This window comes from Lucilia cuprina, chromosome 3 (genome assembly GCF_022045245.1).
Source record: "Lucilia cuprina isolate Lc7/37 chromosome 3, ASM2204524v1, whole genome shotgun sequence".
NCBI lineage: Eukaryota > Metazoa > Arthropoda > Insecta > Diptera > Calliphoridae > Lucilia > Lucilia cuprina.
Window position 1 is genome coordinate 53,367,004 of NC_060951.1, and position 14,930 is coordinate 53,381,933.

At 28.1% G+C, this 14,930-nt stretch overlaps 2 protein-coding genes across 2 annotated transcripts; one reads left to right on the forward strand and one right to left on the reverse strand.

The window, feature by feature from the left end:
• Positions 1-730: 730 nt before the first annotated feature.
• On the reverse strand, positions 731-6,451 carry LOC111675630 (RNA-binding protein 1-like). The gene is made up of 4 exons (XM_023436418.2): positions 6,290-6,451; positions 5,854-6,084; positions 5,639-5,785; positions 731-1,448 (listed from the first exon to the last, which is right to left on the reverse strand). The coding sequence occupies exons 2-4, from the start codon at positions 6,060-6,062 to the stop codon at positions 1,358-1,360; spliced, it is 447 nt and encodes a 148-aa protein (XP_023292186.1). The 5' UTR covers positions 6,063-6,084; positions 6,290-6,451; the 3' UTR covers positions 731-1,357.
• Positions 6,452-7,277: 826 nt separating this feature from the next.
• Positions 7,278-14,492, forward strand: LOC111675629 (surfeit locus protein 4 homolog). Its single transcript, XM_023436417.2, has 5 exons — positions 7,278-7,621; positions 12,906-13,169; positions 13,232-13,462; positions 13,537-13,716; positions 13,815-14,492. Exons 1-5 carry the CDS (start codon positions 7,571-7,573, stop codon positions 13,899-13,901), a joined length of 813 nt encoding a protein of 270 aa, XP_023292185.1. The 5' UTR covers positions 7,278-7,570; the 3' UTR covers positions 13,902-14,492.
• The last annotated feature ends 438 nt before the right edge of the window (positions 14,493-14,930 follow it).

Below are 14,930 nucleotides of genomic sequence, written 5' to 3' on the forward strand. Positions count from 1 at the left end.
AAAAACTTTTAGAACTTGTTTTTCTAACTACTACTAGTTCTAGAACGAGTGAAAGCAGAACTACATCAGAGTCTTAAACAATAGCATTGGAACTAGTAGTGTCGCCATTACTTCTGGAACCTGTTCTTTAGAATATTGTTGTATATTTTTGCATTCCACTAAACTACAAGATATTAAAGAGTTCTTTATCAAAATAATTAGCATTTAGAGCTCTTCTCAAAGGTACATAGAAGGGAACGTAAGCTGCTTGTAACGTATATCCTTATCAAAAATATTATAAAAGTTTAGAGGTGTGGAAGAATTCTTCCGTAAATTTTACGTCAGATATGTGTATATGTATGTAAGTTTTGTAAATAACCTTGGTATAATAGTAAAAATTCCTCAGCAGTTTCTTAAAATTGCTCCTAATCTTAATAATTTTAAACAAAAACGCTAAAAAAGAAATATTAGTTTATACGTTCTCGACAGCTTCCCTAGAGCTAGTTCCGAGGTTGACAAATTCAAACAAAAATCATTGATTAAAGAACTAGTTCCAGAAGCGTTACAAAGAACCAGTGTCGACTCCATAACGCTTCCTTAGAACCAGTTCCGAAGATGACAATTTCGAACAAAAAACAAAATACCAAATCAGAAGATGCTATGGGAACTAGTAAAGTAGTTAAAAATCATCTACAAACTTTTATTTGTTTTTAATTCATTACCACTAAGAGAAATAAAACAACATTTCATATACTCTTTTTTGTTAATGTAGGTTGTTTTATTTCTAAAAATCACTAAAATGTTAAAAATTATGTTCCAATACTACATTATTAAAAATAAAAAATTAAATTTACCTCATGTGTAACTTGTAAACTGATAGAGTGAAGTGAATTGATGTATTTTTTCTGTTGTTTGGAGCAGTTAAGAAAAACTGGTAGTTGGTAGTAGTTGTGTTGTTGATTTTTAAATGATGATTAATAAACACACACTAATATTTTAAATAAAACTTGGCAAATTTTAATATTGTTGTGTAGACACAATTGTGTACACAATTAGTAGTTAAATCAATTATGAGGAGTTTCAAAAAAAAATAACTACTTACATCATAATGATAAAAATGGTACATGTACATACTTAACTTAAAATTAAGAGAAGAAATATGTAAAGAACATATATGCGAATATTTTCTTACTGAAAATAAACGAAAAATAGTTTTTATACAATTAAAAATAGAGAAATAAAAAAATAAAAGTTTTCCAGGGACGAAAAAAATTTTTTTCCTTATTTAAGTTTTAAATGAATTTCATTTTTTTCTGCTAGAGAATTCATTATCTTTTTTTTTAATTTTATAATTAAGCAAACAAATTATTTATAAGTTTTAATGACGATCACGTGAATCCGATCGGCTACGTCTGTCACGTGAAAAGCTGCGGGAACGGGATCGGGAACTGCGTCTGGGCGAGCGGGATCTGTAAAAATAATCATTAAGGCAAAAAATACAATGATAAATTTTTAGCAGTTTGAGAAAAGAAGCAAATCAATTAAAAGAATGTTAAATTGGAAACTAAAAAGCTTAAAAGCTAATAAAACCAAAAACAAAACAAATTTAATTAAATCAATTAAGTATACGTTTTGCTAAATAGCAATTGATTTAGCAAAGAACTAAAAACAATAAAGTATTTTAAAATAATAAAATAATAATGAATAGAATAGAACAGTGACAGCAGCACAGACTGATTAGGCAACCGTCACTGTTTTATTAAAGAAAACAAACCACAATTGTTGTTGTTTTGGTTGATTAATTGTTGATTGATTTTTTTTTTTTTTTTTTTTTTTTTTTGTATGGTGGTAAATGGTTGTTGATTTTTTATACTTGTGGCAGTGAGAATATAAATTCTTTAAATAATAATGATGTTGAGATACTCAAACAATATTGATTTCAGTTTTTTCTAAATTAAGATTTGCTTGTTGTGACGATTGCTGATTGGTTGGTTGATTGGTTGATTTTAGATATTGGTAGGATTTGGTGTTGATTGATTTTGATTTGGTTGGTTTTGATGATATTTTTGTTGCAGTTATATATATGTATATATATAAATTTTGCTAAATGTTGTAGGAATTAAGGGCAAAAGGATGTAGTAGTAGAGTAGTGAAGACAACCGACCGACCCATGGCAATTCATGAATAAAATACACAAATACACGCTTTTACATTTTGCTCCCATTTGTTGTAGAATGTCGATTATTTTTAAAGCTGGTAGATAGATGGCAAAAATTTTGAAGTTTAGATTTGAAATTTTCTCAAAAGGAATTATTACTACTTGAAGATGATGTCTGTTGTGTTGGAGAAAATAAATGGAAGAGAAACCTCTAATATAATGCTGTTGCTAATAATGATGACATTATTTCAAAGTGTTGTTGATTGTGTTAACTTTTTAATTGTTCTAGTATGTGTTGTTGATTGAAGTGTCCCAAAAACGAACGATGTGGCAGATGTCATAGATTCATAAAGCATGATGATCAATTCAAATTTCACGCAAGATTTTTATGTTCAATGTTGTGCCGTTCAATAACACTCATTTGTTTTGTTTGAATAGAAAAACAAAAAAATAAAAATATAAAAAATGTTATTGTAATTATATCGAGTAATTTTAAAAAAGATATGTAATACACAAAAACTTTACGAATCTTTTCTATAGAGTAAAGCGCAATTAATTTAACACACACTCTGATCAATTTAGAGTAGAAGTTAATTTTTAAAAATAAACGAGAAAATATTTGATTTTAAATATTATCTAAAAAAGAAACAATACTTTCTTCAGACATGAGAAAATTTATTTATACTATACCCTTCATTAAATACGATCGATCAATCGAATAGAAGACACGTTGATTTTTAGGTGGGATGGTTGGTTGATCTTGTGGTCGCGATGTGAATTTGAAGAGATGAAGAAATGTTGGTTGATTAATCGTTGCTCTCAAAACAAAAGCTGGGACTGGGACGTAGCACTTGTAGTCGTTTTAAATAAGGACATTTGATTGTGTGTTCTCACTAGCACATTGTCAATCAAACTATTTAACAACACATTTTGCAAAACAAGCCACAACAAAAAGTCGTAAATGTCCAATCTTGTCGTATTTGTATACTACGTAAAAAAATTATTAAACGAAACAAATTACGCATTTAAATTCATTTCTTTTTGTACTTTAACGGACCGGTTATATAGTACTATAGTACTATGTAGGTTAGACTTCTTTTCAGAAGCAGCAGAAAAATATTTGTGACAAGTTCATCACCAAAAGGTTTAGATCAACTTTCTCAACTGTTTAAATCGATTTTAAATCTTACAGAAATGACTCAAACCACTCAAGTACTCAGTAGTCTTAGTAGTTGTATTAGTCTATTAACTGTCAAATGATGATGATAATCCGTTGCTGAAGTTGATTGATTGTTTTTTTGAAAGAAGACTTGTTGATGTGTTCTTGCAGTTTTTTTTTAAAATATTGGTGAAAATGATGAATTTTTTAAGGCTAATAATGGTGATTGTGGTTGATTGTTGTAGTAGAAGTGGTTGTGGTGGTAGTAGTTGTTGGAAGAAGACGGCTGCTGCTAATTGAGTTGTTGATATGTTGTTCAGTAAAGATAAACAAGCCAAAAACCCAAATGAGGCGGCAGCTGTAGACGACCAATAATAATAGTAATAATAAACTGCATGGAATTGCAGCATTTGAAGTACAAGTAGAAGAGCAAGTTGAATTAAAAAGGTTTTTACTGTAGAAGTGGTAGTGGTGGTGGATGTGGTACTTGTGGTGTTGTTAATAATTTGTTTACTACTGTTAAAGGGGGGCGAGTTAATTTTGATATTGGTGGTGGTAGTAGTAGCAGAGGTAGTATTGGTGATTATTATTGTGATGTTTTTAGTAGTAGTAAATTTTTTGTTGGTGCTTAAAATGGCGACTGAAGTACAAGAAGCAGTTGAAGTTGCTGATGAAGGAGTATACAAAATTGTCAACGTTGAAGTTGATGATTTGAAGGAAGTATTACAACAGTTAAGTTGCGGGAATCTACTACAATTGAAGAGATGTTTTTGGTGGTGTTGGTTGTGGTGGTGGTGGTTTTGGTGATTGTTGAGATTTTGATGATTTGATTGTTTACAAACGACGACAACAACAACTACATTTACGTCAATTTCCAAAAGTTCCCCTAAAAAAGTCTGTGTCGTACAAGTGCTCCTTGGCTCATGATGATAAAGATGTTTTAATTTATTAAATCGGTCGATGATAATTAAAGTAACTAATAGATGATTGATTATATTACATATGATTGAAATTTGTTTTTTTAACTGAAATATGCGTAAAATGAAAGTAATATGTCGGTAACTGATTTTTAAAGTTTCTAATATCGTGTAGTTGTTGCTGTGGTGGTGTGTAGTATGTTGTTTAGTGTTGTTTTTGTTGAGAGTTTTATTAGTAGTTTTGATGAAAGGAATTTGAATAATAGTTTTGGTGAATTTGTTTCTGTTGTTGTAGCAGTAATAGTAGAAGTTGTAGTCGTTGTTGTTGAAGTTGTTGATTGGTTTGTTGTAGAAGTAGTAGTAGTAGTAGGAAGAGGAGTTGGTAGTAGTAGAAGTACTTGTAGTACGAGTAGAGGTAGTAGTAGAAGCAGAAGTTGTCTTTATCCTGTAAAAATGAGGAGCGTATACCACGTTTAAAGTAATTAACCAATATAGAAATTAGTTTTTTTTAATACAAATACAAATGTGTACAAATAATTTAACAAGGACTTGTTTGTTCTATTTGAAATTTATTTTTAATTATAGACACATAGGAATAAACAAGAAAAAAATACGACATGATTAGCAAAAAAAAAAATTATGTGTTTACATATGGTGATGGTATTTTAGGGCAGATAAAATACAATGTTAGAATGAAACACAATGAAAACTAAACTTAAATAATGACATGCTAGAAAAATAAATAAATTAATTATATAATAGAATCAAATAACAAGCAAAATTAGTTTTCTTAAAAAAACATAATTTATAACAATACGATAATAAAGAAAGTGTTAAAAAACACATAAATGATCATATACACAGGAAATGTTTATATTAAAAGTCGATTAGAGAAATCACATTGTAATATATAGGGGTATGAAAATCTTATTTCTTTGAATGTGATAGAATTTGATCAAAAATACTATGATTTTTTCCTTTTATTACGAACATTTCGTTCTTATTTTATATTGAAAACAACAAAAAAAAATTATGTATTTGTTGCTTACGATACGACTTTTTAGAAGTTATATTTCGGTAGATAAAATCTGTCCAATTATGAATAGTAGTATAGTAAACTGATGTAACTTTCCTAATTTTGCTTCTTATATGAAATGAAATACTAATTTTTAACAAACTATTAATTATTCTTTCGTATCACTGACGTAAGTGGCCTTGAATGTCATTATTTTGCATACATTATTTTTTATAGGTGTTATTATAGAAACGCATTTGAATTTAAAAAAAATAATAATAGAAATAAATTTAGTAATAAAAAACGTTGCAGATTATTATTTACACGACGTTATAATAAAATTAAATAACAAATGTGTTTAACAAAAAGATAAAAAGAAATAAAACAATTAAAATATAAATAATACATACCTGTAACGGCCACCGCCGCCACGACCACCACTGCTACTTTCGCCACCACCACCGCGTCCACCACTGCTGGTGCCACCACGGCGTCTATTGTCACGACGGGAACGGCCCGAGGACATTTCAACACGTATACGAGTACCGCAGCAACGTCTATATTAATTTTTTTGTTAGTCTTTTAATACATACTTTTCATGAATCACAAGATTTTCTCAACTTACGTTCCATCTAAACCTCTGGTTGCATCTTCAGCATCACGTCTATCTTCGAATTCAACAAAGGCAAAACCTGGTGGATTACGTGCCACCCACACATTTCTCAAAGGACCATATTTACTGAAGGCATTTTCAATTTCATATTTTGAAGCTGAAGATCCCAAATTACCCACATAAACTTTGCATGCCAAATCCCATTCACGATAGCGTGGCATTTTTTGTGTTGTATCTCTTGATCTTAAAGAAAAAAATCAAGGTTCTTAAAAACGCAAATCTTTTCTTTTCCTATTGATTTTTTTCTTTCACTTTTCAGACTTCCCGTATAATCTACACAAAAACAAGATGGCGGACAATATGTACATATTTTTTCCATTTGCATAATTTGCGTAGATTTTACGGCCTGTCTTTTAGATAATAAAATGTTCTTTTGTACATTACTTACTTCGAAATGATGAAAACTTATTATTTTAAATTTCTATGAATAAATATTTCAGTAAATGTGCTTTTTTACACTTTTTACTAATTAAATGACACTATTTTTCACTTCTAACGCGAAAGACAAATAAAAACGCACCTTCACACTAGCAAGTCACTTTTAATAATGGCGGATTTTAGATAAATAGGGTTTCGCCTCAACATTATATAGAGTTGTATTTAAGAGATTTATTGCCGTTTCTACACAACAACTTCACTTGAAATTGCTACATGAACAAAACTAACAAATAAATTTTATTCACTAAATACAAAAATAAAAATGTTAATAACATTTTTGCAATGTGCTTATTATAACAATAAATTAATAGTTTTTATACAAAAAATAAATTAATCAGTTATTGAAGTAGTCCTTTGATTAATAAGTTATACAAATTATGTCAAAATAATCTAAAAAAGAGGTGGATCAAAATTCTTGAAATATTTTGATTCGATTTTTCAGAAACTACTGCAGCTATGTCGCAAGTTTTATTTATCATGCAGTGATTAATAACGCGATCTAAAATATCTTTATTTAATATAGAATTCATTACTCTATTTTTTAAAGTTAAACAATGTTTATGTTTAGCTCCCGAACGGATCACATTATACACTTAAAATGAATATATTTTTAATATTTGTTTACCTAAGTATATAAAATTAATATATTGTTTATACAGTAAACAAATAATAAAAAATAATTAATAATTAATTAAAATGTCACGTAACAAAGTTATAAAATTCAATTTTATACTGCAGGTTGAAACGTTACGACTACTTTTCAGTAAGCATTTTCATGGCTGACACGTATTATTACGGTTACAGTTTCAGTACGTTGCGGTTTGGTAACTCTACCTTTGCCCGGCTTAAAGTCGATTTTAAGCCGCCGCCGAAATTTTTAATGTCAGCCGCCGTAATTAATATTTGTCGGCGGAGTACATGGTACTCACTCATTATTTTTTGTCTTGTCTTCTCCCGTGTTCCGTGTTTTACGTGGATATTCTGCCGTTTTCTTTTTTTATAAGTTTATTAGAAAATAATTTTACACTTTTTAAATAATCTAAGTAAAACAAAAGTGACAAGAATCATACATATAATAGTATAAAATATAATAAATTAAAAAAGCACGGAAAATAAGTAAAAACAGGACATTGACATTAAATCGAAAGTCCACAAAACACTAGCCCCAGTCAAAAAAAAGACCACTTTTTAAGTAGAAAAGAAAAACTCTTTAAGAGAAACTAAAGACGAAATGAACATCCCAAACGAATATATTACAAAAACGGAAGATGTGGCGGATCAGGTAAGCTGCTCTCTAAGGCAAACTAAATAATAAAACTAAACTTTTTCTTAAGGATATAACAACGATATTCATACATACGTTGGCAATTTTACTTTTATATTAGTAAAACGATAATTACATATTTGTTATAAATTTGTTTGACATTAATCTCTTAAATTTTTTTTACTTTATTAACATAATTAAGAGAGTTGTTGATTACAAATTAGGGAGAAATAATTAAGAAATTATGAATTTGTATATAGGGTTCGTATTGGCGAGCAATGTTATAGTTATGGATTACGAAAAAACTGTCAACGTCATCCATTGGCGTACGACAAATGGTAAAATTTTGTTTTTGGGAAATAGTTGGGGTTTATGAATATGTTTAGGATACTGTTTATAGCAATAAACTTAAATTGTATATATTTAATATTAAAGAAAATCTGTTACTTTCTCCTCCACGATATATTGAAGGTTGCATTTTGTTATTTCTTTTTTTTTTTTGCTTTCATGCTCTCTCTCTTTGTCATTGTTGGTTGCTCCTATTACTTTACGGTAGTCTGTGTTGTTTTCTTATTGTACATTGTTGTTGTTATTTCCAAATAGTATATTATGCACACACTTTCGTTTGACGTTTATTGTTTTATTTTAAATGTTGTTGTTGTATGTTAAAGTTATGCTTATTGGAAATTCACTTTAGTGGCCATTTGTTGCTTCACTTAATATACATATGTATGTATATGTATTTATTTGTTATTACTCTGCATATTTTTCTTTCATTTTTACATTATAAACAAGTCTAGCTTAGCGGTTATCTAACTGTAAAAGAGCGAAATTGAAAATAAATTGAATATTTACAAATTATTGTACCCTATACCAGTGTAGTGTTTAATATGTTAACCTCCGTATTCATATAGATATCAATCGCTTATTTTAGACACACATTTTACATACAAAATTCCTACAATAAACCATCAATAACTTTATTAAGCATTTATGATATTATGGAATGTGTTATATAAATGTTTGAATACCACAAAATATTCTCCACCATCATCCACCTTTAAAGATGTAGGCCTCAATTTTATTTATTCATCAAATTACAGAATACTATAATCTGCCGAATGTTATAAACGGCTCCAATAACAACTCGCACCTAATATTCAACTGCTCAGACAACCCTACTTCACTCTGTCTAATGGATTTATAGACACATCCAGTAGGTGTAGCCCAATTTTTAGGCCTGGACATTGATTCGATTATTGTATAGTTTTAGCTGTTACAACAAAAACAATATTCGACTAGAGATAATTCAAAGGAATTTGTCTCAAAAACAAATCAAATTGGAGCAGATTAATATTTATATAATTCCATTTAATAATAAAAATATGTTTAAATAATAATCTGGAATATACCTAAATTAAATGTTTATAGACTTTATTCGGATAGGTCGGAATGTACATGTACATATACATGTGAGTATTTGAAAATTTTGAAACAGTTTTAAAATGGCTGAAGTTCATTAAAACTTTAGTATTTGTAAGACTGAAAACAATAATAATTGTAAAATTTTTGCATTTGTGAATAGAGCTAAGGATAGGATTGTCTTTCGAATTAATTCAGCGATGTTCAATTCATTACAAAAGTATACTTTTGTCTCCAAGTTTTCGTATATCCTACAAATGTCGGAACTCTACAAGTAACAATCGCGATAAACCTCGGTGTATATGTATGTATAGTTTTTATTCGCCAAAGATAGGTTTATACTTTTTAATCCCCCATCAGCTGGCTAATTCGAAATTCCAAAAAAGACTAAGAGTTTATTAAAGAAAAATTGCTTGTATTTTAAGAAAATTTTAAAAAAGTCACAGCTTCCATTTTTTTTTAATTTTATTAAACAAATTATTCGTAAAAGATTAATAAATAAAAGTGCACATAAATCAACTTCCATACATGCATATCTATCGACAATATAATCATACACCTATTAAAATAAAAACCAGTTATTTTAGAAAATTTGAAACTCATTTTAAAGTTTTTAAACATAGACTACATCAACGTAAATCTATATTTCTTATATCAAAAGAGTTTCAAAGTAATATTATTAAGAAATATTAAATTTCACTTTCTAAATTAAAAAAAAAACACTTTGGCACATGAAAAGACACGTCATTATTCTTTAACACGTTGTCTTTTGACTAGACTTGACTCTTTTTGTTTTCTTACAAAAATTTGCTTGAAACTAAATGAATGTATACAAAATAATTTTGTTTATTTAATTAATGGTTTATTACGTAGAAAACATAGGGTTATTGCCGGCATTTAATCGTTTTATTTTTCATTGCGTATTCATTACATGTAGGTTAATGTGTTTTTGTATTTCACTTTTAAATCATGTATTTTTTTGAAGATTGCCAACTAGAGCTTAAGAGCTGTGATCGTTTTAAAAATGTTCTCTTATTTGTGCAAACTATAGGTTGCTCTTTTGTCTTTTTTTTATTATCAATACTTTGTGATCTGTTTAATTTTTGTATTGAAAACGTGCTACTTTGTTGGTACGAGTATATGCTTAAGAATCTATGAATATTGATTTTTAAATAATGACTACATATTATCAGTTTTGCTATTTTTTTTTTACAAAATGATAAGATTTTATTTAAAAACAGAACCCAATAAACATTTAATTATTTTCATAATGTAATTAATTATTCCTTACACAATTAGTGAGGTGTAGGGTATTATACTTTTAACTGATAATGTAAAATATTATTATAAATATAGAAAAAATATATAAAATTAATTTATGAAGGCATTTAGAATGAGTTGTATTGGCACTGTTATTAAATAACTCATGAAATACAATATTTGTATGATTATTTAAGTTTTTTGAAATTTTTGAGTTTTAATTTTTTTTTTGAAGGTCATCTTTTAAAAAATCTTTAAATGGGAAATAACTATTTCCATATTGATGTTTACCAATCATATATGTAATTTGAAATTTACAGCGATAAGATAAAAAATGTTTGATTTTAAAATGTTCAATTTTCTTAAAATTGTTAATGTTATTGACCCACACGTAGTAAATATGTTGTCTTATCGAAATATGTTTAAACTTCCAAACATTATATACATATTTTTATGTCCTACACCACTTTAGTGGAGAGGGTATATAGGGAGTGTGCTGATGTTTGTATAATAATATTGGTCCTATACCCACCTTAAAGTATACCCATCGGCTCAGAATCATTTTCTGAGTCGATAAAACTGCAGGTCCCAGGGATGAAGCCTATTGAAAATGGTTAAGATCGGTCCATTATTTCATTTAGGTCCCCTACAACTGAACCACCGAATAGTGCTTTTAAACTTTGTAATCAAAATGCAATTTGGCGCATGATCTTTTATGGTACCGTAGATGAAGATTGTTGAAAATGGTTTACATCGGTCCATTATTTTACCTAGCCGCCCTCGACAAAAAGCTGCAAAAACTAAGTTCTATACCAGACTTGATGACCTTCAAGAATTTCAAAATAATAGGTTCTCATATGACCCTCGCCCCTATGAAAAGCTCCCTTCAAAATTTCACTTAAATGTCCACAATTTTATTCAACAATAAACGGCTTAAGTATGTTTATCTGAGGCAAGATACAATTCAACTTAAATGCAACTTATGGCAACTAAATCACATTATATTTTTGTAAAAGGCGTAGGGTATTATATGGTCGGCCTCGCCCGGCTATAATTTCTTACTTGTTTTTCATTTAAAATACAAAATTTACTTTATTTAATGCGAATATTAAAAAAAATTTAAATCCTTAATATAAAGTTTTAAAATGAAAAAATATGTCACTTTTTATTTATTTGTATTTTTAAAGGTTTTTTGTTATTTTCTTTTTTACTTTATGAAATAAAAAATAATAAATAAATAAATGATGTAATTCTTTTAATTAATATATATTTATATTTTAGCTAATTGATTGCACAGTTGTTCTTTTTTTTAAATAAATATCACAGAAATCTATGCCGAACGCATGTTAAATATTTCTGTTTTATTATATTTTTACGAAATAAAAAATTTAACTTTTATTAAATTTTTATGTCAAAAATATATTTAAAAGGTTTTGTTTAGTTTTTAGATGAAAATTTGTAACTAAAAGTTGTAAGTTATGTTCCAAATTTTTTTTACTATTTTAAAGTCAAAAAAAAAAATAAACCAGATTCATTTAGTAGATGTAAATATATACTATAGTTAAACTCGGTTATAAGAACAATTTTACAAGTCCCGATATTCTGTTAACTATTTTCATACAAAAAATCATATCTTTTATGGAACTCTGCTATTACGAATGCTTGGATAAAACGAACTACTTTTAAGTCCCTTTTTAATAACGAACTTCAAAATTATGTATTAAAATCATAAGAAAAAAAATTAATATTTGCAATCAATTTGTTAATAAATATTATAAATCGAACATGACTTTTTTCCTTTATTTAGGAACTTATTCTTAAATATTATTAACTTTTGTCATTGGTGGTTTTTGTAAAGAATATGACACTTTACTTTTGAAATTACAAAATCTTCTTTTTATAACCTTCACCTTCGTGGGAAGGGTATATATAAGTTTCTCATTCCGTTTGTAATTTCTATAATATAATTTTCCGACCCTATAAAGTATATATATTCTGGATCCTTATAGATAGCGGAGTCGTTTAAGCCATGTTCGTCTGTCTGTCTGTTGAAATCAGTTTTTAGAGGTCCCCAGATATCGGCGAGATTCAAATCTTCAATAATTCAAATAGACATGCTTTCGAGAAGATCGCTATTTAAAATCAGCAAAATCGGTCTATAAATAACGGAGATATGAGCAAAAATCCGAGACAACTTCAGAAAATTTCATAAAAAAGCCACATTTTTTTCATGCTTTGTTAAAAAAGCAACAACAACACTGTGAATTGGATAAAGATGTACATGTGCGTGTGGAAATGTATTTGGTTTTATTCAGCTGTGTATTTTTTTCTGTATGTTTGTTGCCGTATTACAGTACAACGGTTAATATTTCTTTCTGCTACAGTTTATATTTATACTTGGTGAAGGGTATTTATATATTCGGCTGTGCCGAATCTTATAAATATTACTTGTTTTATTTAACATTCGCGAAAACATGAGTTTTACGTTTACATCATAAAATCGATCTAGCATGAGCAATATGTATTATTTTTCGAATTTATGTTCGAAACAATTAGCTATTAAAATAATCTCTAAATAAAAACAAATTTTCAAAAATAATTTTCAATTTACTATTTGCAGGTCATACGTCGCGGTAAAAATATCCTGCCAACAGTAGCACGTTTGTGCCTTATAGCCACCTTTTTCGAAGATGGTTTACGTATGTACTTCCAGTGGAACGAACAACGTGAATATATGGACATGAGCTGGGGTTGTGGTAAATTCTTGGCGACCGTATTTGTTTTAGTTAATTTAATTGGACAACTTGGAGGCTGTGGAATGGTCATTGCTAGATTTAAAGTTGACATTGCCGTTGGTATTCTCTTTTTCATTGTTGTGTTGCAGGTAATTAACAAAAGTTTAATGTTTTTGCCTGATCAATGTATTAAATGCAATTTTTATTTCAGACAATTGCCTATTCAATACTGTGGGATATTCAATTCTTATTGCGTAATTTGGCTCTTATTGGTGCATTGTTACTAGTATTAGCGGAGTCACGTGTTGAAGGTCGTAGCTTGTTTGCTGGCGTTCCCACATTGGGTGATAATAAACCCAAAAATGTTATGCAACTCGCTGGTCGTGTTTTGCTGGCATTCATGTTTATTACATTGATTCGTTTCGAATTGAGTTTCTTGCAGGTTTGTATTTTCTATTTTATACATCCAAATTACTTGTTATATGAAAAAATATAATTTTATTTATATTATTTTAGATTCTTCAAGATATTGTTGGTTCAATTTTGATGGTTTTGGTAACAATTGGTTACAAAACTAAATTGTCTGCATTGATTTTGGTTGCTCTATTGACTGTTTTGAATTTGTATCATAACGCGTGGTGGACCATTCCATCCTACAAGCCTCTCAGAGATTTTCTCAAATATGACTTTTTCCAAGTAAGTTTTTATATCAAATATAAAATATGGAAACCTACATACATGTATGTATATCAAATGAAATTTTAAATTCTATATTTTTCTTTAAATTTTTTTAGACTCTTTCTGTTATTGGCGGTTTATTGATGATTGTATCCTTGGGACCCGGTGGTGTATCTATGGATGAACACAAGAAGAAATGGTAGATGGTATCCATGAGAAGTTCATTTTATTTGTTACTTCTTCTTATAGTTCACACACCATCAACAATAAAATAAAAAAAAAACATAAAAACCGAAAAATTCTTATACATACAACCACAAATCACTCCACTTTTTTATTTTATTATTTTAATTGTATTTTAATTTTGTTTCTTTGATTATAACTTTAAATTAATTAAAAGAAACCTTTGAAACATTTTTTATAAAATATAAAAACAAACCATAAAATGGCTAAAAAAATTAAATAATAAAAAAAATAGTAAACTTAAAAATTTTTACCCTTAGTGTCAACTCCGCATTTTTTGATATATTTTATTTTTTAATTATGCAATTGTAAATTGCTCGTATTTTTTATATTGATAATAATTTAAATATTCCAAGTCTTTAAGGTGTTAATTTTGATTCTAAAAAATTGTTTTATATTGTTTTATACTGTTGTCTTTTAATTTCTTCCAATTTATCAAATTTTCTTGTGTGTTATGTTTTTTTAATAATTAGTATGTATATTCCTATTGTAATTTTAAGTAAAGAAAAAAAATAAACAAACAAAAAACCTTTTTTGTAATGCCTACAGGACTTGAATGATATACAAAGTGATTTTTTTATGTTTGCTTAAAAAAACAGCAATAAAGTGAATTTTTCATATAAAAATCCATTTAAGATTTTCATATGAAGATTAGAGGTCTAAAATTTTAGTCTAATCGGATAACGGGAACAATTATGAACACTTATTATTCCCCGGGATTTTTTTTCTCTTTTACATGCTTTAAGTATAGGAGAGGAAAAAACTCCTATTAACATTCAGCGGCAGCGGAAATTTTCTTTTCACAAATATGTAAAATTTACTTTCACAAAAGTGAATTTTTCATATAAAAATTCATTTATATAAAAGTCCATTTTCAATGGAAAATGCATGTAATTCAGTCTCACTTGGAGTGTCCTATTGCCGATTCTAGGTTTAAATGATCACAGACTTTCGCAATTTTTTTAATTAAAGCGTAATTTATGATGACA

Coding starts and splice junctions, on each gene's coding strand:
- LOC111675630 (XM_023436418.2), bottom strand. CDS start 6,062: ATGCCACGCTATCGTGAATGGGATTTGGCATGCAAAGTTTATGTGGGT. Junction 5,786..5,853: donor ACCAGAGGTTTAGATGGAAC/GTAAGTTGAGAA, acceptor AAATTAATATAG/ACGTTGCTGCGGTACTCGTA. Junction 1,449..5,638: donor GGCGGCGGTGGCCGTTACAG/GTATGTATTATT, acceptor TTATTTTTACAG/ATCCCGCTCGCCCAGACGCA.
- LOC111675629 (XM_023436417.2), top strand. CDS start 7,571: ATGAACATCCCAAACGAATATATTACAAAAACGGAAGATGTGGCGGAT. Junction 13,170..13,231: donor TTTTCATTGTTGTGTTGCAG/GTAATTAACAAA, acceptor TTTTTATTTCAG/ACAATTGCCTATTCAATACT. Junction 13,717..13,814: donor TCAAATATGACTTTTTCCAA/GTAAGTTTTTAT, acceptor AAATTTTTTTAG/ACTCTTTCTGTTATTGGCGG.